The sequence below is a fragment of the Mchenga conophoros genome, linkage group LG3 (assembly GCF_057382185.1).
Source record: "Mchenga conophoros isolate Kocher_MC1m ecotype Shallow Benthic linkage group LG3, M_conophoros_male_GT1.1, whole genome shotgun sequence".
Lineage (NCBI taxonomy): Eukaryota > Metazoa > Chordata > Actinopteri > Cichliformes > Cichlidae > Mchenga > Mchenga conophoros.
This window is the reverse complement of record NC_140528.1, coordinates 73,865,942-73,893,923: the sequence shown is the minus strand read 5'-3', so window position 1 is coordinate 73,893,923 and position 27,982 is coordinate 73,865,942. Positions and strand designations below refer to the sequence as shown.

The 27,982-nt window shown below is 43.0% G+C and overlaps 1 protein-coding gene across 9 annotated transcripts in view; it reads right to left on the bottom strand.

The window, feature by feature from the left end:
* Positions 1-838: 838 nt before the first annotated feature.
* The window catches only part of LOC146580427 (nuclear factor 1 B-type-like), a 68,416-nt gene continuing 41,272 nt past the window's right edge, over positions 839-27,982 (bottom strand). For 4 of the 9 annotated variants that reach the window (XM_085267164.1, XM_085267166.1, XM_085267168.1 and 1 more), the window contains 10 exons: positions 27,026-27,082; positions 25,058-25,126; positions 22,416-22,536; positions 21,721-21,839; positions 18,635-18,769; positions 18,343-18,527; positions 16,134-16,272; positions 15,408-15,490; positions 11,357-11,445; positions 839-7,868 (listed from right to left, as the gene is read on the bottom strand). In XM_085267164.1, coding sequence (XP_085123290.1) covers positions 7,736-7,868; positions 11,357-11,445; positions 15,408-15,490; positions 16,134-16,272; positions 18,343-18,527; positions 18,635-18,769; positions 21,721-21,839; positions 22,416-22,536; positions 25,058-25,126; positions 27,026-27,082 — 1,130 coding nt within the window. In that variant the 3' untranslated portion in view covers positions 839-7,735. The remainder of the gene's footprint in view (positions 7,869-11,356; positions 11,446-15,407; positions 15,491-16,133; positions 16,273-18,342; positions 18,528-18,634; positions 18,770-21,720; positions 21,840-22,415; positions 22,537-25,057; positions 25,127-27,025; positions 27,083-27,982) is intronic. The other 5 variants (XM_085267165.1, XM_085267167.1, XM_085267171.1 and 2 more) reach the window with 3 other exon arrangements.

Here is a 27,982-nt window from a genome sequence, read left to right as displayed (position 1 = left end):
TGTGCCTACATGAAGTGTAGGTGTACAGAATCCCACCGTTGCTGCAGATTTATTGGCTCGATATCCATGATGAGAATCTCCCATTTGACCACATCTTAAAGGTGCCTAACCTAATAGTTGCAACCTAAGTTGTAACAATCGACTTACTGCTGTCTTCCTATGAGCTTGCAGTAGTCTGACCAGTCTCCTCAAGCATCAATAAGGCATTTTTTTACCCTACCACTGGGTATTTTCTGTTTTTGGACCATTATTTCCAAACCCTAGAGTGGGAAAAATGTGGGAAAATCCCAGCAGATCAGCAGTTTCTGAAATACTAAAAGCAGCTCATCTAAATGATCTTTTCTTCCCCATTCTGATGCTTGGTTTGACCTTCAAAAGCTCTTCTTGACCATGTTCTTAAATGCATTGAGTTGCTGCCATTTGATTGGCTGATGAGATATTTGTCTTAATGAGGAGTTGAACAGGTATTCCTAATAAAAAGGGCAGTGAGAGTAGATGCTCTTATTAAACATGGCCAAAGTTTCAGATAACAAGGTGAGCATATATACAAAGAATAGCTGTAAGGCAAAAACTCAGTTTCCTCTCGAGCACGCAGGTCTAAATGTGAATAAAGAAATCATTGGCTTGAACTGTGCGACATGCAAAGCCCCCTTTAAATTTAAGGTGGCTTTGCGGCCAGCTGTCTTCAATACAGACATCAGCTGTGTCACTTTACTTGTTCATCAGTTAATGTCACCAGATATCGAACTGGGACTTTTATGTGCCAAATTGCAATCATTCACAATCAGCAAGGACCAAATGCAATAAATAAACACAAGAAAGAGCCACAGTAATGAAGTCATTTTTGTAGCATAGCTCATTTTATTGTTTAAACAGTTTTGCATAGGAAATATATCCACTTCCAGTAATTGACTGCAGTAAAAACAGCTGCTAGCAGTATAGGCTGGATATAACAGTAACAATCACAAAAAGTTGAGCCTTATTTACACTGATTTTAATCTTGTGGCAATTTTAGCCCCTGCACCAAATGTAACTAGCTTGAAGGCATCGCCTATTGGGTGGCGTTGATAAAAATCAATAAAAGAAGGGATATCAAGGCCTTTGCTATACAGTTCACAATGGACACCTGTGGCTCCTAAACTGTAAATGAAAAGATGAAAAGAACAAAAAAAAAAAAAAAAAAAAAAAAAAGGTTTTCCAAAAGTCCTCTAAAACATACATTCAGATACATACATAGACCTTTGCACACACTTGCAGTGTAACTACGATCACTACTGGAGACTGTTTACATATTGTTTTGTTGGTGTTGTTGTTGTTGTTCCTTTTATATATTTATTTAAATATAGATTCCACCGTGATTCCTAAAATAGAAATGTGTGCGCAGCGGGAAGTAAAAGTGCCACAAGACCCAAAAAGAAATCAGCCCTGCAGAGAAAAATGGTGACTAAAGAAATTCCGTCATTGCGCTTAATGTAGCACTGACCCTCCCGCCCAACTCCCCCTCCCTCCCTGAAAAAAAAAAAGAAAAAAAGAAGAATTTCCTATTATTATTATTTTTTAACAAATCCGACGTGGGCATCGTGTGCTGACGTAATTCGAAAATGAATAAATCACACAAAAAAAAAAAAAACACCAAAAGAAGTGATAAAGAGCATATTTTCAGAAGCGTTTGCCACATTCTGCTTGGTGTGACGCCGTTTTCTTCTCGCCACGTAGGAAAGTTAAGCTTATCACATTCTACATATTGTATACAACAGACACTTGGACAGCTTGAACAGGCACTGCATTGCTATCTTTTAGTCTCCTTTTGGTGAATGTTACATCCTGTAAAAATGCTGGTTTTTCATGTTTCATAACAACCTGATGCCAAGTGACTAGCAGCTAGCCAAAGTATGGAAGATGTATATTGCTCATGTAGGATGAAAATGAAGTTTTCTCTTAAGTCTGCATGTGTACAAGCCTCTCAGTCCCTACAGAATGTGTGACATTCAGTTAAAAAGGAACAATCTCACATATTGCATGAGTGCCACAGGTCCTCCTTGCATAAAGTCGTCCTGTTTCTCTGCGATCGCAGCGATCAGTGTAATAATACTTTCCAGTCTCAGTATTTGCTCTGAATGGGGGCTCTTGAAGCTGCTGATGGGTTGAACACTGATTTTTTAAACCCGAAAACACTAGCTCAGCTGGAAGGTACAGTACCCTAATCTGAAGCACCTGAAAAGCATGTAGTATTTGTTTGTAGTGTGAATGGAGGGTTTCCTATAGTACATCAGGTTTTGACAACGTGTGAAATGACAAAAGTGCAAAATGAGTGGATGCTTTCTTTTAGGAAATTCTTAAAACAACATCGCCTGCATGCGAACGACGCGCACGGCTCCAAACTTGCCAGATATACGGTGAGATGCAGCACCAATCACGTTGCGACAATTGTGATTCTTTTCTTTTAAGAACAAGAAGAAAAAGGAAAAAAATAAAATCCGACAGATTCATCAAGGACGTTTGTCACTGCAGATTTTACCCTGCTTCTCACTTAAGGTCAGGTGCAAACTGGGGCCTTTGCCTTACAGGTTTACTTCCCAGCTGCTACAAGAAACACACTCACACCACAATCTTGTTGGACAAGAATTCACACCCATTTCCAAAGAAAAGAAAAAAAAAACCAACCCCCGAGATAAATCACATCACACGCTCTATGGCCACACTACTGAAAGAACAACAATTCAAATATTCATGAAGTCTTTCCCAAGTGGAAATATCTAAGCACTAACCAAGTTCAGAAATAATATTAATAAGAATAAAAAAAGCCTTCAATGTTGTTGTTTCTTAATATTTATGGATCAGTACAGAATACACACTCCCTCCCCGACCCCCCCTCTTTTTTCTTTACATACAGGAACACCTGATGAAAACACTAATCAGAGAAACCTGGAGAGTTCTAACTCAAATCCAGTCTCTGAAACAAACAAATCCAAATTTAAAAAAACATTTTTTTGTTTGTTTTTTCTTTTTCTTTTTTTCCTAAAATGGAATTGACTCATTTTCCCCAGAAATGAACATTTACAAATGTGGGCTTCAAAGAAGAACTCCCCCGAAAGTTTACAGTGTACAAACTCCTGTCCTACGGCAGGCTTTTTCTTTTCCTCGACAGAAAGACCCTCATCTTCTATCGCTGTGTAGTGTCGGAGGCACTCGATCATACATCCAGCTCGGAAATTTAACCGCGTACGCACTTGCACGCACGCTCAAGCTGCCAAAGCAGAGTTCAGCCTCGCAGACCGCAGCTATCGACGCAGTCAGGATATTTACCATTATGTACAGTCTCCTCTTCAAACAGACACCAGCACAACAGCACAGTGACCCTGACACACTTTTAAGTTGCGCGCGCGCACACACACACACACACACACACACACACACACACACACACACACACACACACACACACACTTGGGGACAATGCACTTCAGTGGGGTCTCCAATGGCCAAAGGCTGCAAAGCACTTATAGTTTTTTTCCTTTTAGAAGAAAAAAAAGCAACCAAGAAAAAAAAAAAAGAGCAGTGCACTTACAACGGGGTGACTTTTTTCGTTTTGTTTTTTTCAAACATTTTCTTTCTGCGTGAGAAATCTGGGTGAAGACGGAGAGATTGAGCTTGACTTGAGGATTACTTTTTAACAACGATTTCTGCTCCTTAGCCCTCTGCTGGCGCCGGAGAGCTCTCGGGGGAACTCTCCGAAGGAAAACGTTTCTTTCACGATTGCAGGGAAAGAGTGCAAAAGGTGTCATAGCAGCACTGGCCGCGCTGCAGCTTTCTGCGAGAAATTTTTTTTTACAATAAAAATGGCAAGGTATCGATTGATATAAATAATGCCCTGTAATACGCCTGAGAGGTTTAGTTTGACTTCTGAACACTGTAGGACGAGGATGGGGGGTGGGGGAGATGATTGCCTATGTGCTATTTAAGTGCTAGATTTTTTCTCCTAGTGGATTCTATTTAAGCTTCTACTGGGGGCATTTGGACAGGAAGTTAGAAGACACCACACTCCTGCAGTCCAATATTTCCTTTAACATACTCTACGGGGCTTCTGCTAGGGAAGCGTCTCAGGAATTGACATATGTGCATATCGTATATACATTTATACAAATCTACTACTTATAAAATACTTTCTAAAGGCTTGCTTGAGCCTGTCTGGAACTGATTTCAACAGGTCTCACTAGCATTAGTCGGTGTGTGATTGTTGCGCAGTCACAGGCCACTTCACTGATGTGTTTAAGGCATCTACTTGGGAATTGCATTAGGCGACATCTAGAATAGCACGGCGTAAAGATTTGGAAAAACGCACGCGACGCTATCGGCTGCGGCTCTCGGGGAGCCGAGACAGAACGGGATTCTACGCAAAAATGATTTCTTCAAATGATTGTCGCGCTCAAGTCAAGCTGTCTCTCCAGTGGAAGAAGAAGAAAAAAGAGCTCCTTCAAGGTCACACGCTAGCACCCCAGGTGGAAAGTTGAAAGTAAGAGTCACAGTAGACCAATCAGTGACTTTGCAGCCGCAGCAAGCCCAAGGGTGCATCATTTTAAGATAAGTATTTCTAGAAAAATACCACCCCTCCTCCCAAATCTCCCAAATTCATAATACACGGGAACTTGTCTCACCGTCATTCGGTAGGCCTACAAGCTAAAGAAAGAAAAAAAGGAGAAAAAAAAGACCTTGTCTCACACTGCATAGAAAGCAGTCCCCACTTTGGTCGATAAAAAAGGAAAAGAAAAAAACACCCACAACAACAACAACAACAACAACATCATCAACAACAACAACGACAAACAACGATATCAACAAAATAAATGCATTACAATATTATCTATCTCCAAACTAGCTTCTAATAATTGACGCATCTATAAGCACTACCTACATAGGCAAAACTTGGTATTGCATAATTTTCATAATTCTGAATTCCACCCTCCGCAATAGTAACTGGAAGATGAACAAAATGAGCATTGAGAAAAGAGAAAAAAAAAAAAAAGGAAAACAAAAGATGACAGGTTATTAGAAAAACCACCAAAATACTGAAAACAAACAAACAAACAAACAAAAAAATGCTGGTTGATTACAAACTTTAAAACGGCAACTATACACAGCCTTGATATGCAATGTAACTGTGACATAGAGTAGTACATGAAGTTAAAAATCAACAATTTCATTCAGAGTACAAAACAATTCTTATCATAAAAATGTTAATTTTTTTTTCTATAATGATAAATGCAGCAAAAAACAAGTGTAGTGATGTCTCTATATTCAAAGGCAAGGCACGTAATGTGGACTATATGTCATCGTGCAAATTAAGAGTACTGGAGAGATTTTTTTTTCCTCGTATATAAATATGTCTGGACTGGAGAGGCAATGGCCGTGAACACGCCACGCGCAATTCTTGATTTCGGGGATTTGCCACAACCTGGATTCGGAATTTCAGCTTTCAACCTCTTCCACTTTAGAGTTAACCTTGCACAAACTGTAGCTTTACCCATAAGCCCATGCTACATTTGCATGAATAATACAAATTTTCCCATGAATTAACACTTCTTATTTTCTTTTTTTCCGTAAACATAAGCTTTAGAAGCTGTTGGCCAAATGCGTATGCTCTTGATCTCATCGTGAACATTTATGCGCACTATGTGCATCTCATTTTCTTTACTTACGATTTTTCTGAAATAAATAAAAAAAAAAAATCTCCCCATAATGATGGGAAGGGCTCAAAATAAGTGCTGGTTTTGCTCAGCGCTGCACAGGTAGCTTTAATGCTCGCCTTCAACTGCCTTTCCTACTTAATGTTTTTACTTTTTAAATTTTTTTTTACTTTTTTCCACGCGAGGAGACGGATATCGTGACTGAAATCAAATTCAGATGTTTCTCAAACATTTTACCCATAAAACATTTCATATTTATCCCCCTTCCTTTAGAGTCTTAGGGCTGACAGACTGATAGCTTCCCTTCAAAAATTCAATTGCACTTGCCTCTGTCGCATTTTTTTTTTTTTTTTTTATATTCCTTTTTTTAAAGGAGATGCTAATTCTTTCGTGAGGGGTCCAATCTCAAGCCTAGCATTTAGTGTTGTTTTGAAAACTGCATTTAGAGTTCTCAACCTTTACCCATAAAGCCCCTTTCAGACATGCACTCCTCTCCATTAATCTGACAGCATCTTAACATTTACGGGCAGCTTTCGACACGGCGCAGGTCTCAGTCGTACTGACGGACAGGCATGCACAAGTTTACCGTACAGAAGAGGGCGTTTTCACTGTTTTCACAGCAGATATTTTAACATATCAAAGCAGGAAAGGGTGCAACATGCAGATGTTCTGTGACGACCCACTGGTGTCACCACTTAACGCTCTAGGTAACCTCTTAACCATCACTTTTCAATTGGAAAGCTGTGAACTGGTGCGGTTTTTAGCCAAAACATGTCCCACAGGACAGGAACTGCTATCTGTCTGGATGCTGAATGACGCTCCAGATGATGGCAGTTTACCCCACCAGCACCCATCCTAACTTGTGCAGACTTTGTTGCCCTTTCAGCCAGGAGGGTTTGCTTTTGGCGTCCAGCGTTGCCACTGAAGAACATCCTGTGCCCATCTCAGAGATGCTGCTGGCTCAGACCAAGTAAAAAGGTCGGGGAAGTCCTGCTGTTGCGTTTGCTTGCTCACTGACCAGCTTGCCATGACTTACTGGGACACTTAATGAAAACTGAGCCATCATCCTGTCATGTGGAAATGTCTCCTGTGAACAGGGTCTGTGGCGGCGAAGAGAATTAAATATCGCCGGGCACATCTTGCGGCCACAAATGCAGCAAGCCTTTTGCACATACCGAGGCTGTCTGCGGCGCTGCCATGAGGAGCATTCACGTAAGAGTTACCGGGGTCTTAATCGCTTTGACAAACCCGTGAAGCCATGTCTGAAAGGGGCCTAAGTGTTTACATTAATTCATGAAGTAAGTAGCAGTAAAGAATAAACAAAGTCAACACATTTTTCTGAACAAAGAGTCGTATCACAGTAAACTGAAATCAAATGGAAGAAGAAACACTCTGAATTCACAAGTTTTTGTTCCTATGGTGCACACAGTGAATCGTTTGATGCGGGAAAGCCTCTTCTCAAGAGGTCTCAGTTGGAGAGCTTAGAGTCTCTGAGCCATCCACCAGGCAGAGGTTGTCAAATATGCAGACCCCCTCACTTATGCGTGTGTGTGTGTGGGTGTGTTTGTAAATCTAGATTTTACATCTTCCTCCAACATGGAAAAATAATAGGAATCGCCGCTAAGAGACTAGAGTGTCATGCAATAAAACATTAAGGCATCTATACATCACAGTATCTGAATGGATTGCAAAGTTCTGCAACACACAACAACTGACTGGTGGGTGGTAGGTGTGTGTGTGTTTGTGTGTGTGTGGGCCGGGGTGAGGAGACAGCAGACCTGAAGCTTATTGGTTTTTTTTTTTTTCTTCTTTCCTCTGAACGAACCCTCATCTTCACTTCAGGGCCAGTGTCCATCATCGGGAGGGACGGGAGTGGGGAGGGAACAAGGAGGGGCTGGGATGAGGGTTGGGGGGGGATAGTAGAGAGGGTTATGCAGCGCTTGCTGCTTTGCTGGTTTCATCCATGGCTGTGGACACCTGTAGTGCTAGCTCCGCACTACCAACGCCCCCACCCATCTATCCACCCTGGGGGTCATCCGGCCTCTGTGTGATCAGTTCCCTGTCTCGGCGGGGACCAGGGGCTCACCAATGATGTTTATGCTGTAGTTCTGGTGGACATTTGTTGGCAGAATCGGAGTCCCGTTCGACACTTGGAATGGAACTAAGCTCGCCCAGGTACCAGGACTGTGGAGACAGAGAGACAGAGAGAGAGACAAAGAGATTACTCCTGTGCCGTTTGCAGTCAAAATCAGATTCTTTCACCCAGTTATCCTGAACGCTGCTTCGCTAATGACCAGCTCTGCTGTCATTGAGGTTCGTGGTCTCGCTGTTGGTTTGTTCAAACGCAGATAAACAAAAAAAAAGCTCGTTAAACTAAGCTGAGGGGATCCCACTTGATTCCCAGTGAAGGACATCGTGTGAGAGGGCCGTGACGCAGCCGCTCTTCTGTGCATTAACGGCGGTGGAGAAAAGCGCGATGGGGGGGAGGAGGAGCGCGATTGGTAGCGGCGGTGAAGGAGGAGTGGTTGTGGGTAAAAAGTGTGGGGGTCCCTACACAAAGCTGTTCCATCCCTATTCATCTCACGCTAATGGCAAAACAACACAGTGATTGTTCCTGGGGAGCAACGGTGCTAACTGAAAACGCGAGCGGGAACAAACAGCATGTTGTTCCCGAGGGGTGCTGCGCAACGTAGATGTCAGATAATTAGCCCCCCCTTGCTCTTTTCTTCCCCGCAGGGCCCCAGTGTGCACTCATCTAACCCCCTCCCACCTCTCGTATCACTCCCGCTAAGTATGAAAATACCTGTGTTACACTTTTCACCAATAACCGATGCACGCATACGAAGCATCAGCACGCTGTTGCAGCAGCTGAAACGTGATGGATGGAAAAAAGAGCAGGAAACAGATAAAAGTGAGGAACGCAGGAGTGAAGGGAAAATGCAGAAAAAAGGAAAGAAAAGGAAAGCAGGCTTAGATGGGAAAAGGGGACAAGGAGGTTTTGTTTTTTGGGGGTTTTCTTCACATGAAACAAAACACAAGACAAGCCTCGAGTCTGATGATGCTCCTGTGCAGAGACTCGACTCTTTGTGAAACTTCAGTATTAGAACAACACTGTCTGGGCTCATAAAAGCAACTCATCAACCAGTCTGCATTTTTTACAAATCACTAGTCACCGCTCTTTTACTTAAAACAATGGAAGTGCAAATTCAATTCACCTCACGGCCCGAGAGGCCCGACTCGCTAATAAAGAGTGAAAGACAGAAAACACAAGAGCCGAGGAGACGCATTCAAAACAAAAGCAAACATCACTCAAGTTTTAGGTTGCGTTTCAGTGCGCAAAGTGTTAAAAAAAGACTTCAAGGCTAATCCTCTCTAGCAGTTTTTTTTACCGTCCAGCCCGTCCTCGTTCTATCCTCTTCCCTCCCTCCTTCTCTCTTTCACTCTGCCAAAAATCATCGGACAGGAAACGGGGGATTAAGTTTTTCCTACCTTTCTGAACAAAGAGCGCACAGAGCGGCCAAGGACTGCAGCGCTCTCCTTTTCTTTCTTCCTTCCTTCCCTTCTTTTATCTCGCAATGTTTCGCTTTTCTTATGAAACGCCTCTCAGGTAATGACTTACATTGTTTAGTAGGTGTGTGCGGGGGGTCAAACAGCTACAAAAATGCACTTTTTTTTTGCACAGATCAGTTTTAAACTGGCTGCCTGTCCGCACCTGCATCCTATAAGTAGGTTTTTTGTTTTACAGTACAGAATAACTCTCTGCATCAGTGTCTGTGCATGCATTAGGGTGTGTGTGTGTGTGTGTGGGGATCAGTTGCCTCATTAGTATGACTGAACTTGTGCAGGAACTAAGGGCCCCATTCACAGGAAGTTAGATGTTCAGGCATTTTGTCCCCTGTAGCTTTTAAATAATTAAAAAGACATAACATAAAGACAAACATTTTATTTGAAGCTATTTGTTGTTGTTGCAATCTTAACCTGCATCAGTGCAGCTCCTCTAGATTTTGTCTCCACACGAGCAGCTCTGAGCATGGCTAAAAGACCTGACCTCCATCGCCGCGTTTCCTTAGGTAACCTTCAAGATGGCCTCCCCCTGCCCTGTCCGGCTCCCAAACCTCACTAATTCTACTCCCCGCGAGCACAGCCTGGCCATACAGCGTGCTTCGTTTAAGGATTAGCTCCCTAAATTAGATTATCTAATGGCATCTTAATGGATTGCTGACCCATTTCCTGCACAATAGCAACATGCGAGTCTGGCAGCTTTTTAATTTGAGGGCTAGTACTGAAGAGGCCTAGCGAAGCGCCCCATTTAAAGGGGCGAGCAAGATAAAGGAGAAATCAAACTGATCTCATCTGTATGTTGAACGATTGGGCGTAAATAATCCATCAAAGAGGGGAAAAAAAGTGTAATAGAATTACCGTCCCCATCCTCGCAATAACTAAACTGAATCCAGTCGGGATCTATTCTATCTTTTCTTATTACTGTACGAGTCACATGGCGAAAGGAGGAGGAGTGAGCTGGAGTGCGAGTGGAAAAAGAGACCTCAGGCTTGCAGCGGGGGACATTTTTCTCTGCTATCTCTACTGGCCCATTAGGAGGCCTTTCGAAGGGGGTTCTGCTGTGTGCGTTTGTGTTTGTAAAAACATTTGTAACTTCAGCGAGCGCAAAATGACCTGTACACCCACACACACACACACACTCACACACACACACCCACACACACTGTACATATCCAGGGAAAAGGGGAGACGTAACAGGAAAAGGCTTAGCTCAGCTTGCTCGCTCTAGCATGGTGAAATGGTTCAGGTTTTCCCCCAGAGAGGGAGAGATACAGTATGGAAGCGAGGGAGGAGGGGTGTGTGTGTGTGTGTGTGTGTGTGTGTGTGTGTGGGGAAGGTGGGGGGTCTGTAACTTTAAGTTACAGAGAGTAAAGCATTACTTAAGCACAAAGTTAAACAAAGCTAAGCTTGTTTAAATACAGCGAGCAACTTAACCGCACATGGCTAACAATCTGACCTGAAATGACTTCCTTTTTTAAATTTTCCACATGCTTTGTCAAATTAGTTACATCAAAGCATTATTTTGTTGTTTTTATTAAGAATGAATCCAAGAGGAAGAAAGGCTTTATTTCAAAAGCTGAATCACACTGCAAGAGTTGTCGTTATGCAGCGAAATATAATATTGGTATTTGTATTTATCGCTTTCCAACAGATATGAAAAGAAAATATGACCTTCTCCTCTCGTGGTTTGTGTTCGTCTGCATTTACAAAAGTCGGTTCTGGGGAAAACAGAATGAAGGGACTCCGCTGCTAATCGAATTCTCAAGTGCAAAACAAGAAGAAGTTACTGGGAAATGTATAAAACTATTAAGGCATGGAAAAGGAGATGAAGCAACAGAAAGGGGGCGGGGGAAAGAAAACATGAGGGAGACACAAGGAAACGTGTGTTTTATCAAAGGCATGACCTCATCTCGAAAAAGGTCAACGTCTGCAGCAATAACAGCCACGGCTACTGGCCCCGTAATTGCGTTTATATGTGAACGTAAAGAGGAGACAATCAAGGAAATCATACATTATACTGAGTTACTCATTTCAATGCTTATATGTTGTGTGTTTGTGCATGTGCTGAAAGAGAGACAGAGAGAGACGGCATGAAAGAATGAAAAGGTTACCTTTGCCAAGTAATCCCCAAAGTGTCGTCAGTGGCACTGGGGCCATAATGCCTGCCGTTTTGAGTCACGCTCCAGTCACACTTCCTCAGCTGTCAATTGAAACCTAGCAGTCAGATCACTGGGCCAAGACAACTTCCACTTCAGATTACACTACAACTCAACACTGTATACACACATGCATGCAAAAGAGCCTAGGACAGGAGCACGGGAAATAAAAAATAGATTTTTTTTAAAAAAAGGCTCCAAAATGAATCCTAAGAATGAAAACTGAGTCAGTGTTTTTAATACTTATTGAGATAAAATAACAGCTACAGGTGAAACAGACAGAAAATAAAAAGCATGCATTACAGTTAGTGGAAACAGCTAACCTGGAAGCAAAACAAAAAACAAAACGAAGTTAGTTAGTTAGAAAATGTGAGTGGCATCATACAGGAAGTTCATCTGTGAGCAGTCTCTACTGTTTTATCTTGTTTATTTATTTATTTCATTTTACCTGGTAAACCAATGAAGCCATGCAATCCACTGGATGCATGCACCCTGTCCATAATGATTGCTTCACTCTAAGTGCACTTTCAGATTCAGGACGCATGCCCTCAAGCATGCAGACTTTTTTCATTAGCTAACTGTTTTTATTGATTAAGGGTCGCAATTACAATGAAGTTACAGCACTCGCCCACACACACACACACACAAATACACGCACGCGCCAACGCGCACACTAACCCCTTCTCCCCTGTTTTAAGACATGCCAACCTGACATACAGATTACAAATTACTGCAACAAAAAAAAGCCACGCACAAACTGTGTCTCCTTTGCATGCATTATGCGAGCGCACGTGTCGGCAATCCAGCTGAGAGCTATCTCTGCCAATACCAACCTAACCTTGCCCTGTGGTCAACACATTCATTTAGTAATGCATCGGGATAAAACTGCACTGTTAGCACTCCTCGTGCAGTGGCAGACGTTTTGCAGAGGCTCTTAAGAGGGATTTAATCAGATATACGCATACGCTGAATATTCAGAGCCATTTGCAACGGTCAAGAAATGTGTTCTTTTTTCTCCGAGCACCTGGATGAACACATCGGGAGGGAGGGGTGGTGTGGGGGCTGATGGTTTCCTACTTAAGCCATACTTAAATTGAGGGATGTTTGCGTTGTGTTCCTTCATCTTTCCTGGAACAAATGTGAAGTAATGGCAAGAAACAACCAGCAAAGGGAATTCATTTTAAGCAACGGTGACGCAATAACAGTCATTTGGTTTCAATTTAATGTATCGGTTTCACTTGATGAATTGCTTTGAGCGGCTGATTAATAAAACTGAATAGGAAACAACGCAAACTTGTTTCATTCAGTGTGTTTTCTCAGTATTTATCAAATGCTGGGAGACCAAACCCCCACGCTGTTCCCGCACTCTCCAGCCTGACAAAAGCTTGGAGAGAATGCGCGGGTTGGGCCAGACGCTCGGTGCCGCCGCTCCTCGAGGGGCTCGCCATCTGTCCGCTGGCACCGACACATCAGAGTCGCACGGGCAGCGGGGAAAAAAGGGGAAGGAGCCGGGGAACGTTAGCAAACAGATGCGGGCAGATTGTGGATTAGAATCCTTCCTTAGATAATACCAAATGACATCTGATCACGGATCTTTCCCTGCGGAATGCTAGATGGTGGCATTCCCTCGAGGGGTTAACCAAGGCGAGAGATGAATGGAGGGTTTTCACACATTCATTGCCTGGGAATCGTAGAGCAGGTGTGAGAGCGTGTGGTGGTGGTGGTTTGTTTTGTGTTTTCATTTTGAAGCCTAGTATTAGTGTGTCTGTGTCCGAGGATCTCTATTTCGGTGGTGCGACATTTTAAAATAGGCATGAGGTGAGAAGTAGATTTTTTTTTAAAAATTTATTAGCAAGTTATCACAGGAGACATGCTTTTTTATAGCAATGAGATATAAATTTAACAATAATTCGTAATTCGGTGATGATCAGGAAACTTGGGTATTCCAAAAACTGTCGTTCCATCAGAGCCCTCTGCTTTTGGTTTATTTTATTTAATATCTCTGGCAGCGGCAAGGAAATGCGAAACAGATTCAATGAAAGTCACGGCCTCTATCAATCACACATACAGACAGAGACTGAACCTCCACGGTCCAGACACAAGGCTGACCGCATTTAAAAACCTTGACTGTCTCTTTCCCGTTCCTTCTCGTCCTCGTTCCTACCGAGCCTAGCCAGAAACGGCTTCAACCAAACAACTGACATCGTCAGTAAAGTCTTATGGACCCCCCACACAATACGCATCATTGCCAGATGAGGACAATGACTGAGCATTCGGTGAAAGTGTTTAATCCTGAGGGACTTGGCTCGGTGTCTCTCTCCGCTCCACGGGGCCAGATCCTAGGCCGCTAAATCATACCACAGAAAACAAAAACAACTGCGACAAGCAGAAGCATGATGAATCAATGCGAGGACTATTTAGACTTCCTTAAGCCGACACAAACATTTATTCTTGGCGATATAGCATGTAACCTTTCAGAAAGGTATCATTGTTATGCTTACAAGGCTCTCATTCTTCTACATTTCTAAGCTACTGTCTTTTTGATAAAATGCTTCCCAAACCAAATCTAAGGGAATATGTAAGGCCCAAAATAATTCATCTTTTGACTTGTCAGTGCAATAAAATCACAGAATTATGCCAACAAAACATAACTGTCATTAACTAATAAAACTAGTAATTAAATCTTTGACTATATTTCTTTATTTTAAGTGCCAACAGTCCTTACTGAGGGGATCTTTATATATCTGGCTGATTTCAAAATCTGAAACAGAAAGGCTTTGTAGCCTCGGGGAGCCACGGTTTGGACAAAATTCAGCAGTTCATGCAGCTACTCTCAGACTGCCGCTGTCTTGTGTAGTCACTTTGTGCCCCACTGAAAGAAGTAGCAGGGCTACTAGAAATGTGGAAGACAAACTGTGCGACATCAGCCAAGTGAATCCTCCCTCTCCTCCTCCCTCTCCTCCCGAGTGGGATAAAAGCATCCCACGACTGCTGACAAATATTCCCCCCTGTGTTTTTTTTGGGGTTTTTTTGCCCTGATTTTAGGAAATTCAAGTGAAAAAGGCAGAGAGAAAAGGAAAGACAGAAAGAGAAGTGAGGAAACAGAGGCCAGCTTTGTCTTTTTTTTTTTCAAACTAAACATAAAAAAAAGTGAGCTGAGGAGAAACCCAGCGATCATTATGTAGCTGTGTGCAGATGCATTCAATTAGTTGTGGTTGGAAAAGCCTTGGCTCAGAACAGCGCTTTCAATAAGACTGGGTAGGGGAGAGCACTCTCCCTCTCTCGTCCGACAACACCGCAACAGTTCTAACCTCGCACATACGCACACCCCCACACACAGAGAGACACACACATCTATCCCAGGACATCCTGTAGCCAGTCCTGAGGCAACCACCCGACGCCAACGCTACATATTTAGCACGTGTACGGTAAATGAGGTAAATGAGTGTGCTGACTACGTGTGGTATGCGTGTGAGAGCTTCTAAAGTACGTGTAGAGGAAACAAAAACACATTTCACTCTCAAAAGCATCCATGTGTACCATCCAGCTTCTAATGGCAATGACCCTTCACCTTTCTTAAGGTCTCTTTTTCCTCAAGTGTGGAATTTAAATTCAAGCACACTCACTCAAAATGATAGTTTAAAATGGGCATAATTTAAGCTGTTAATTTAAGCTTCTCAATTCCAAAGTGAAAATATTATGCTTGCATATCAAAGGTTCAATTGTGGTTTGAACAAACAAACAAACAAACAAATAAAAGAAAGCATTGCTAATTTTTTATGCCAGCATCCACGGCTATGGTTGACCTCAACTTATCTGTAGTTTAATCTGAACTTCTGAAGTGCTCTAATCTAAAGGGATCGTTTACTGCTCCCTAGAAGTCAGTAACAGTGTGTTTCTGGATTTTGTAGAGAGCAGGGATTTGATAAAATGGGTGGAGACGTGGGAAGGGGTGAAAGGATAAGATGAACAGGTGAGCTGAGTGCTGAAGGGGGTGAAACCTCACCTGTTGCTGGTGCAGGAAGGTGGGATCTCTAGGGTTTAGGCTCACAAAACGATTAGCTGTTGGCGTGCCAGGCGATGAGTAGCCTGGGTAGCATAGCATCACAAAAAAACAAAACAAAAACAGGAATAAGTGTCTGGATTCAAATTTGGATGTCGGGAATTTACATGGAATTGACTGCTGTAACCATAGTAACATTGTTAAATTCCACTGATACTCTAAACTATAAACATATAGTGAAAACTGCCTGCAGGGGTTCCGCAAGATTCAATGCTGGGACCGCTCTGATTCTTTTTATCGTTTGCTTCTAATGTCAGACACAGCCTAAAATCTTTTTGTCCCCCACTAGTGGTTTATGGTCTCACCTGGCTGCACTGACAATCATACTCCCGGCCATACAGTTGGCATGGTTACCAGAATACTGATACTGAGTGATTGAAACAGACAAACTGCTAACTAGCTTTGTGTCACTCTCATGTTCACTTACTCTTCAAGGGTTATTTTATTCTAAGAGAAATAATTAGATCAGTGCTGCCCTTAGAAATGACTTTCCACCTTAAGTGCGATGCAAATTGAAAAGATGCAAATTTAGAGCACAGACTATACACTACATTAAAAAGCACAATCCAGTGTGTTTCTAGCGTGAGCTACTACACTGTGAGGAAGTGCTGTATTTGCTGTACTGTAGGTACTGTGTGTCAGTAGTGGGCAGCAGGTACTGGAGCTCACCTTCTGTTGATGTGGTGATGGGCTTGGTGTCTGGCATGGAAAGCGAGACAGGTCGCACAGCGCCGTGGTGTGGGGAGGGAGCCAAAACTGGGGTGAAGTGGCCTGGGACCTTTCCAACAACCTGACCACTGCTGTTAGGCTGCAGGTGGGGTACAGATGATATAAAAAAAAACAAAACACAACAACAACACAATTATGCACTTTATTTTTTTTAAGACCTGAAATAAGTGTCACAGCAAACACGAGCTGCATGTTCTTGTAAAAACACCACCTAAAATCTTTCACTTCTCTTTTATTTGAAACATAATTCAGTAGGAGTAATAGAAACCAGGATCATACTCAAATAATGCATCTGAATTAACACAAAAAGCAAAGAAAATCTGTTTTCCCCCCTAAACATCCACATGTAAGAACCGCATTTGCTTTGCCCGCCACCAAAAACGTGTCACCTTATAAAACGACAGACTGTGTCCAGTGACTTGAGTTTACAAGCGCTTGCTCCCTTGTTAATCTGCAGAGGGGTAGATCTCAATAAACCAAGACAAGCATGCAACAAACTGAACACTAAAGAGGCTGAACATCCTATCACGGCGTCATTTCCCTCCTTTTCGGGGGAGGGGGGGACGGGACATAACCGCCTCTGTTTGCCCTGAGAAACTTACACTTAACAACAAAAGATTGCTGGACCACTGACTCTCACACTTAATGCTCCGCCTGAAGAAAGGATTTTAGTACTTTCAGCCGCTGTCCTGTCACAGTTATTACCAAAACTCTGGGGGGCATGAGCAACAATAGATCTTCAGTCAATGACAATGTAATTCCTACATGATTCTAAACAATGATTTTAATGGCGCTCATAAATGGAATTTAGGGGGACCCGGGCATGAAAAGACGGAGAGAGAGCTGTGGAGTGACCTGTTACAATGGCGTGAATGTGCCAGTATAGAAAGAAAAGCAGTGGGACTATATATATGGAGAAGGAAATAAAGGAAGCTAGTGGGAGCTACTCTTTCAGACGGCTGGAGACTGTCTGGGGCGTTCATTTCGGGGCCGCCCCAAGTTCAAAACTCAAACAGGCCTTTTTGGAAAAGAATTGTGTCCGCAGGGTTCCCTTCCATGTGAATAGAATGTTTAATTAGAGTGTAATATAATCTGCGTTAAAGCAAGCATAAAAACATTCTGGCACTCGTCCATGGGATTATAAGCGCTGTGTTATTTGCTGTGCCCCCCCAACCTTCGCTACCCCCCTCACCTCAGTCTTCTTGCGCTCTCTCTTCCCTACCGGAGCCCACCTCGCTAGCCAAGTCACCCCCCCCAACTTTCCAGCACCCCAGCAGAGGGCCAGTTAATTCTGCACAAGAGCCGGGCCCCGGCAACGGCAAATATTTACAACCTTTATCATTCCCCGCGGTTTTTCTCTGGAGTAACCCTCTCTCCTCCCCACCTCCCCACACTTCCAGCCCGCTCCCTGCTCTGGAGATGGAGCCGTCTACGAGGCCTTTGTTTACAGTTAGAACAGCGGGGATATAAAACTCACATAAATATCACACGGCTCTCTCATCTATAGAGACGCCTGCTAGCTCTCTCCAACACACTGGCCGCAGTGTGTACCCTGAATGTAGAAAAGCCCAGAGCTATTTGATTTACTGCCACGTCTCCGTGCAGTATTGTTTGTCATGTGTGACTGCAATTGCAATAGTTTGTCCAGTATATCAAGCAGAATATATATATGCTTTTTCTGTCACATGAAGTGGCAACAAAAAAAAATCAGTACTTTCTCCTCTGATATCATGTGATTTACACTAAATTCATTAATTTAAAGTGTAGTTTTGCCTTTTTTCCAATATTCTATCCCCTCAAAAAGTGGGAGGGAGGCAGGAGTCCATCAAATTTAGTCATCCTAAGTGTATAAAAAGTGCAGTTTGAGGTTTGTAATATAAAGATATTTAGAGCAGGAAAAAATAATCTTCCCTGATGCAAAAAGCACTAATGAGGCAGTAATGCTGAAATACAGACAAACAAATGCTGTAATTCATACATTCGTTCTCATCTTTAATCTGTCGGATGGAAACGGAGCCCAATAATATAACAAAGAACGACTAGAGGCCGTGAAAGTTGTGCCAAACAACCCTACGACTTCTGGCTGAAGATCTGGCTTACAGCCTTTTGAAAACACGGGGGAAAAACGAAAAGACAAAAAAAGTCTGACCTGGCTGCTCTGCGGGCTGGACGGGTCATATGACGGCACGTAGCTCTTGAGGGAATCAGCAGGGTTGAGATGAGGCGGGTAGCGGATGGTGGGGTGCGAGAAGTAGGACGACGCCGTCGGGGGCAAGATAGCCGAGGCCGAGAACTGCAGCGGCGAGTGTGGAGGGGGGCTCCTCGCCGATATAACTGCAAGACACGCAGACAAAGGAGCGGAGAGAGTATGAGCCTTTGACTGTGTTTAGGCAGGGAATGAAGTCAAACGTTAAAGAAGAGAGTCAGCATTTGGAACTCACCACTGTGTCCTACACTTGTTAGGCCTGGGTGATGAGGCTGAGGGAAAGTGCTGAGTCGTGGTGAGGAGTCCTGCGGAGAGGTCGGGCTGAACAGCGGCTTCTCTGGCTTCTTCATCGTAGGAGAGGACATGTCTGCTGGTAGGGAAGGGCACACGAACACGTGAATGAATCTGCACTCAGAAAACCTTAGCGAGCCTTTTTGATTATTGCTCAAAAGTTCGAAAGTTGAGCTTCTTTCAGGTTACAGTCATGGGACTCAAGTAAAAAAAAGTTTCTCCCAACTTCCCTGACATGAAATGACTTCCCTAATGGAAAAAAAATGAACTTTTAAATATTTTCTTTTGCAGATTTTTAAATTTTTTTTGTTGAAAATTAATCAAAGATTTCCCCGTAGCTTGTACTAATTCTTCCATTTCTCATGAATGAAAGGAGCTGAGTGCCAAAAATGAATTACAGTTGAAATTAAGCAGAATTTGATTTGCTTGAGATTAGTGCGATCAGGAGACCGTTTCTTTTCCCCCCCCCCTCCCTTTCGCCAGCAAATGTAACTCACAGATGAAAAATGGACTCTGCAAATTGCAGACATCCCCAAGGGTCAAAATCACATATAATCTCTGGAATCATTATAAACCACCGGACATCCGCTAGAAATAAAAAATGTGTCTTCTGTCATGTCTGAGAAGACAATTAAATCCAGTGAAGTGACACGCAGTCGGAAAGCAGCTGGTCGCTCAAATAGGATTTAAGGAATCTCAAGACCCTCACGTAATCTTAAATAGAATATTACAGTGTTACATCTGCTTTGTTTGGCCTCACACACTGTTTGACAAGCCACCGTAATTCCCCATGAATAATCCTGGAGGCTCAGCACAAGACACGGAATTTGTTTAGGCAATTCGTGTAGTTCTATGAAGTCAAAGTAGGTGCACAAACTCAACTTACGAGTCGCTCATTATTGCTGCTCTACACTTTCGTGAGCAATGTTCTGCTGTCACGGCTGCGCAGTTTTCAATTTTCCATGGTAAGACGCAGTGTCTGAAGGGAACGTGATAACAAATAGATCCGAAAGGCAGTGGCTTATGTCTGCTTGTGCTTCTTCTATGAACATTCATCAAGTGCTTTTCTGGTCTGTCACAGATTCTTGCGGTGTATAACTTTCACATCATTCATCTCTTCCCCCCCATCCTCCAAAAAAAAAAAGAAAGAAAGAAGCTGTGTAAACCCCATTTGTTCAGACGTTTCTGTAGCGTTAACCGTCCTTCCCTCCCTTTTCCTAACAACAGGGAAGGATCCACCCAAGTGACGGGAAAAATCGCTCATCACCAGAGGAGAGAGCGACAAAGGTGGCTGGAATTCAGGGGGATTTCCCAGTCTGAGGTTGCAAGAGGATACAGGCTTAAGTGCTTTCATTTTGTGTCAGAGGAAGAAATACCTTGGAGAAGATTTATATCGCTACCTAATGTTTCCAGTAAAAAAAAGAAAAAAAAAGGGAAATATTTTCTCTAGAAGAAGTATTCAGCGTCTCCTCTCTTCTGCTAATTAACTGCTTCAGAGACTGTCCCAAGAAATTAAACTGGACAATTAATTAACAGACGTTAAACACTTTAAATAGTTTAAATAAAAAGGTCCAAAGTGTCCTTGCAGTTAGAGCGGATTGGCCGTCCTTTGGAAACAATATATTTTGTATTAAAGGGGGTAAATATGACACCGTAATGCAAAAAAAGGAGACAAATGTGAAAATGTACAGTACTTTAACCAGAGCACAACACAAGAAAGAAACTATTTCTTCCACTACATGGTGAGGTTTTGTCAAACGGCAACCATGTGGACAAAATAATTGCTTGGCACTTAGTATGACTCATATGGGTTTAATATCACCCCACTTCTCATTTATTCTCTCTTGACAGAGTAATGGCTGTCTTTGGAGAGTTTCCTACCCACTGCTTTCCCTTTCTCCTCACCCCAAGTGTCTAAGTTTACACAGAGCCATACTCTCAGGCCTTGTGCACAGGGACACGCTGAAATTTCATGCAGCCACATTGGGCTGTGGCTGAATCCCACCAGTGCTGCGCCTCCTGTGTATCATGTGGTGTTTTTCCCCACTCAGCCTTCCTACTTATTATATTAAAATAGTTGAGCAAACCAAAAGAGAAGTGTTCAAAGTTCAGACCGAAGCTAGAAGCCGCAACAGGGGGGAAGAGATGTGCTTTACTTTCAATGATACCGTTCATCACGTTCAAACAAAATGTTTACTACTGCCTCACTTGGTTAAATCCAGATGAAGTGTGGGCATCGGAGTGTTGAAGGAAGTCAGCAGAGAGTGAGAATGATCTGGAAACGTGGGAAAGCGAGGCCTTAATTAAAAGGGCGACGGGCTCTGCTCTGCACCGGGAGACGGCGAAATAAGACGTGCAAGCGGCCCTGTGAAGATCTCACTCTCTCTCGGACGGAAACACACATCTTTATCTACTTCCTTATAATGTGAGCCCCATGCATTCGCTTATTACGAGTTCTTTCCCTTCTGTGCATTGAACTCGATCATCAAAAGTCCACCGATTGGCTTTTTGTCCATAACTCACTGCAGATCTAAATCGGATGAGGTTTATGAAAAAGAAAGCGCCGCGTAAACACAAACTTAGAAGGAAATTCCAGGGAGCTGTTGCATACAGATAATAATTCACTTCAAAGCAGTTGAGCCAACACTCTACGCTACTTCCTTTATACAAGCGACAGGTGCGAGAGAACAAAGATTTGTATTCAACCAGCAACTCCAAACAAATGTACGTATTTATAATGACTGTTGATGCCCAAGGCTATATCTGCCATGGTATGTATTTTCAGAGCGGTGAGCAGCATTGATGCACAGTAGGTTATGACAAGGCTGAGAGTTTAAGAGAGTTCAGCTGCTGTTGCAAAACAATGCTAGGTGTTCACTTTGATCAGATCTATTTGCATACAAGGACACAAGATCTTCTCATCCCTCTGCAAATTATCTCCACATGCTCTTGTGCAACCGTGAGCCGAGCACGCTGTATGTTTGTGCAACCATGTAAATTAGAAGGAGAACGATACTGGGAAAGACTCACCTCCGTCTCTGTCGCGCCAGTTTGCCTGACTGTTTGGCGGGCTGGGTGACGAGTAGAAGTCGGGTCCCGTCGGGCTGGTGTCCATGTTCTCCTCCATGTTGACGGTTTTGGGCCTTTTGCTGCACACATGGAGAAGTTTACGGTTTGATGCAGACAGTAGTTTGGGGGACCGCAACTTTCGAGAACGCAAGATGGTGTCAATACTGATTTAGGGGCAGTTGGAGAAGATGTTTGACAAAGATTAACTGGCATTATGTACAAGCTTAGTTAAAAGGAAGAGTCCAATATTTTGGGAAACACCCTTGTTTGCTCTGTTGCCAATAGTTAGATGGGAAGACTGATGTCACTCTCCTGTTAGTGTGCTAACTCTAAAGCTAAGGGCTGGAGATGTTTAGCTTAGCTTAGCATAAAGATGGAAAGCAGAGGGATGCAGCTTTATACTGACTAAACAAATGTAGTATAATGCGGTAGGCACATTTGTCATCATCTTTGTTTCATTTGTGGTTCATTTTGGCAAAAATATATACAAAACAGTATCTCGGAAGAAGTCAGTGCACTTCCCTTAAATTTAATAAGATATTTTTGTGTTTAAAATGATCAGATAAGAAAGCAAAGTCACTCTGACGCTGCAGCAGCACTTTTATCTCCAAATAGCTCTTATCCTGAAACTATCTGTTGCCGTAACTTCCACTGACCTGCCAGGAGGGGAGGACAGGGGGCGATGCAGCCCCACGCTGGAGTTCAGGTCATGATAGTAAGGTTGGCTGGGCATGTCCGCCATGGAGAAGTTTACTGTTGCACCGTGGGTAATGGGCACTGCAAAGGACACAGAGAAAAGGAAATCAATGTCATCACCATCTTTCGCACAATTAGATGCACAACGGCTTCATCGGCTTGTGTGTTTAGAACAGGCGAGTTATTTTTATTTGGCTAGATTTCTATTTGGCTTTACAACAAATTAAAGAGTGAAATGTTTTTCTTTTTGCATTAAATGCCTCTTGTGAAAGTTAAAACGATGCCTTCGGCTTGCTTCTAAAGAAACTCGTGGCAAACGTTCACAATCGCCAGCATTTCCTTCACTTCTTTATCATCGGGAGCAAAACTTGGCAGTTTCCTCACATAATGATTTACAGTGGAAAAGGTGTTGTTTTTCTCACTGCGGTCAAGGTGAGGGATATTGTTTCAGTGGGGGCCAGGCCTGTGTTTACAGAACAAAAGAGGTTCACCACCCAGCTTCGCTCTCTCCCGCTCTCTTTTTCCTCTGCCTCTCACTTTATCTCTCTTCAGTGTGTGGCCCGCAAGGCAGCCTGCAGCTCGAGCGGTTGGTTGGTTTGGAGTGGATGAGAGGATGGAGTGTGTGGCGCCGTCTGTTGTGGTCTGAGGTTCACCACTGGCCTATCCCTCCGCCAGCCTCCACCCTGGCAGCCCGCTGTAGCCCTGGCAAAGGCCCCTACCCGCTGCTACCCATACCGAGCTGTCTGTGGAGGAATGCACCCGGCCCGCGGACGCTTAAGATGAGACCATTGTTTTTATTTTGTCTGTTTTTTTTTAATTTTCTCATTCATAGCTTTGAACATTCCCGACGATTTCTCTGTGTGCTGGTTTCTCTTTATGGCTCTTGGCTCAGCACAATATTTGTTGACGATGCCACTTGGCCACCCTGCCAGTCATCTCATTTGATCATCTGGGCTTGGACATTTAGGCGTGAAAACCACCCCAAAACAAAAACATTAAATAGACAATGATTCTGAATCAGCTGCAGGAGAGGATTTACTTTGAGTAAATTCGCTCAACAGTTGCCCGTGCATGCCCACGTTTTCTGTTGACAAAATATTGTTACACTTGCAGTCGAGGCTCCTGTTGCAAATAATGAGCGTCCTCGGCGAAATGCAGGACTGCAAATCAGCCTTGAACTCCGCAGCCCCCCTTTCATGGACTTCAAAGAATGTCTCAACGGCCTGGAGAGTTGGGAGAGAAGCGCGATGACGGACGAGCGGCTGCTTAGATATCTTCCCAGGGAGCGACTGGCTGAGTGAGTGACAATTCCTGTGCGTCCGTCGACCTTTTTAAAATTCCAGTGCGACTTCAGTCGGCTTTAGTGAAACCAGGCTCGGTCACATGAGAGCAAACATGGCAGCTCAGAGGCCATCTGGTCAGGGGGCACATTAAACACTAAACAAAAACACAGAGTCTTTCAAAAGGATATTCAGTGTGCGAGCATGGAAACAAGTAGGTCCTGTCTTTCACAGCACAATGAACGAGACAGCTGAGACAAAGTGGCTCACGCTTCCATCAGAGACGTGCTATGCACTACATAAACTACCAAAAAATTCAGATTTAATCAGCATTTGTTGTTAGCATTGCAGTGAGATTTTTTCCAAATATAAAGACATACTTAAACTATATACAATTATTTTCTCCTACTCTCCTCCTAAGTCCATGCTGACATATTAAAATTGTTTGTTTTGTCTACTCCAAAAACCCAAATAATTGCCTTGAGAAGCTGGAAGTGACATATTTAATTCATAAGTGATCTCCATGAGTCAACAATAAATATTTCCTAATTTATGTAAGTATCCCTGCTTATTCTACACCACACTAACCATCGGATTAAAACTAGCTGGAAGGCGGTGCAAGATACAGACAACACATGGAGGTATGTTTCTTTAAAACGCTCGTTGTTGAGGGTGACTGGGGTCTTTGTGCACCACAGGCGCATTCGCTACAGTTACAGCTCAGAGGCAACACAGGTAAAAGGTGCCTTGACGTGCCCTCAGTTATCATTGGAGTCCTGGAGGGACGACGGTTAACGGCTCTGCGCGGGGCGGACATGTCTATACAGATGATTGCAGGCTCATACAGACAGCTGTGCACTCAAGTGCTCTTTTTCTCGCAAAAGCAGACCAGCCAAACTGGATTATCCACACTACAGCTGTGTGGTGGGTTTCAGTAAATACAGAGATTATGAGGAAAACAGAATTTTAAGTGGCTGTTGAGGGTTAAGGCACTTTTATTTGTTTTGTTTTGTCTTTCTTAAATCTGTTTTTTCTCTTCATATGAAAACACATTAACACACAGAGCCTGCGCACACCCACACGAGTCTTTTCAATCGTCGTACCTTCAGTTCTATTCACTAATTAGACCCTAGTTGCCTGTGAATAGACCGACAGAGTGTCAGCTTTTTGACCTTGATATTAACTTTGTTAAACCTGTTACACTGTCAACATATCTCTAAAGCTCCAGCTTGGCTCCACCCGTGTTTAACATAACCACACGTCTGATCAGTGATAAGAGAAAGACACACACATTAAAAGCAATATAAGAGCTCTATACTCACTTCTGGACACTCGCACTAGTTCTGCAACACTGAAGACTCCTGATTTGATGAAACTGTCTTCCAAATACACTGAAACATAATAAGCAATGATTAATGAAGCTGTGGCTTTCTCATGTAATTATTTCCTTGTAAAATGAACAATAACACGAGATTTATTACGGCTATTAAATTATTTCATTAGACATGGATGGAGCTAAAGAACCTATTTTATTTCTTCTTTTTTATTATGATTTTTTTTCCCCCTTTCAAGTTGTGTTATCATGCAAATTGATTAGTATCTTCTTTCAGTCAGGAAACTGTTCAAACAAAACAAACTGTCATTTAAAAACATTTTAAATTTGGAAGATATCATAAGATTATAAAGAATGTATTATACATTAAATTATGGATATAATTTATGGATTATGGATTTAGGAACGGGCAGTTTTTAAAAAATCGAAAAATGGAAAAGGAAAGTGCATGGGTCACGGTCTATTTCCTGAAAGCGTCAATTATTATTATTCGTATTATTGTTGTTATTTTTTCCATCTAGTATTTTAAGCACAAGTGCTGAGTGACTCGCTTTGTTTCTGGCCTGACATGTTTAAACAAATGCCGAGGACAAAACCATTCCTGTGCAGCGCAGCAAAGAGTGACAGGACAGGTGTGTGTGTGTGTGTGTGTGTGTGTGTGTGTGTGTGTGTGTGTGTGTGTGTGAGAGGCGGAGGACACGCAGGCTGCCGCTGCTGTGAGAACTGAAGACGAGTCCGTGCTGAACAGCAGGTCCTGCCCGTTTGATCAATACAATGGTAGAACTTCACCACTGTAAATATTGACACTGTTACGATATAACAGCATGAAATAGCTGCAGAAAAGCATAATCATAAAAACGATCATTTGCAGAACCTTAGACTGCTCGAGTTTTCTTTTTTAAACGAAGCTGCTCTGAATGAGGTAGAACACGGTTATTTAAGCACAGCCAGATTTTTTTCTTCTTCTGTTTTTTAGAAAACAAATTTCAGACTAAATAAAGTACCCCTAATGTGTGTGTGTGTGTGTGTGTGTTTTCTTCCCCGGTTTACACTATAGTGTGTATGCCCTGCCCAGAACTCATCAGCGCTAATCAGATGCTGTCAGTCATGTAAAATACTCAGACAAGTTACTGACACCCAAATGAAGCTGGCTCTGCTTTGATTTAAAGCCAAAGGCACTCGGGCTGTGCCAGAAAGATAGATGGGCATCTCGATTGGCACCTACTAAGCTTAATGCCTCAAGTGAGCCAATGGCTTTTGCGAGGAACTGTGCCACTGCCGAAGGCCTCCCAGGCCTGAGTCATTGGCTCGCTAGCATGTTTTTCTTGGCACCGGTATCAGCAGAACCTGCTCTTGAGGTAGAAAACTAATTATACTTCTCGAACTATTTTCATTCCAGCACTGTGACGACACAGTGCAGGTCAGTCCAGGGGAACAACGGCACTATCAAAGAATATTCTCTACAGCTCAGCTCTGCTGGCTCACCTTGACGCACTCAACTACCAGCCAAAGGCGCAATATGCTGTAACATTTTCACTCCAGATCTTTTTGGATTTTTTTGAAAACACAGAAGCTCCGACTGGGGTGATGAACTCAAATGTTATTCTTTCCTTAGCCTACATAAAGTTTACAACTTAGGCTTTAGCCAGGGAATTTTCAAAAGTGATACTAACTTGAATTTTACTTTTTTTTAACATTTACCAACTGTCTGTTTAGCTAAATCTGGTTTGTGCTGACGATTTCTTTGGAGTATTCACACAGAGGACCATCTGGTATATACCTTGGGTCTGCTTAAACATAGCTTGTATACTTAGGTATTTTCCCTTCCAGTCACAGAGGTTAGCACACTGTTTAAACTCAGTAGGTTACAGTGTAGATAAGCTGCTGTACAGTTGGAAAGCTGCACAGAAAACAATGGACTGATGACAGGAGGGAGGATGACTGGCAGTGTACATACCTGGAAGAGGGTTCTTGCCTGGCTCATTGTTACTTGGACTTCCTGACTGCTGAGAGTCTGCAAACACACAGAAAGAAGGGCCGGGGATTAGCTCAAAAAGAAGGCAGCAACGTCTCGCTCAAAGTGAAATATTTTCTTGTCAGCGCTGATTATTTCCAGCAAAGGTCAAATCGTACAACTTGAAAAATTACGCAACTATGCAAACCGACTTTTGTTTTTTCTTATTGTAACATGTAACACCTTTGTGGGAGCAAGAAGTCATTTGCTGCGCGAGCGCGTGAAGGTTTTTTCCCCTCTTTTTTTCCTTATCTGTTTCTCCAGGAAAGTGCACCCACTACACAATGAACAAGTCATTTTTGTTTGAACAGGATTATCATTAATGGGAGAGTAAACTGAAGCAAAAGCTCTGCGTCTGACACGGACTAACCTATAAACCTAAATGTTTTTACCCGCAGACCTCTGGGTAATTTTTCAAAGAGGCTGGGGGTGTGTTGGGAGGAAGGGGTAAGGGGCATACAAAATGTGTTTGGTCCTGCTGCGCAAGATACAAGCACAGAACAAAAAACGTAGAGAGAGGACAGGAGGGGTGGGGAAACACAAGGAAACATGAGTGGAATTCTTTCCACCGGTTATGGTGCGCAGGGCTGTGGTATGAGGCCACGCGGACTGATGTGTTTTACCTGCCAGCCTAACTGGGAGGGTAACGTATCATTCCTCACGAGTTCGTCATCGCCCAGTGATTGATCAAAGGCACCTTTTTTTGTTTCCTTATAAGTCGTGCAGCATAACAGTCAACATCGGTATAAACAGGATATTATAACCGCACGCTAAAGTATATTAAGACCAAGCCATGCCTGGCAGGGGGCTCCTAATGGGACCCCAATAATAGTTCAAACCAGTCCAAGCCCATACATGCCCCGGGACAGACGGGGTGCACTAAGAAGCAGCAGAGAGATT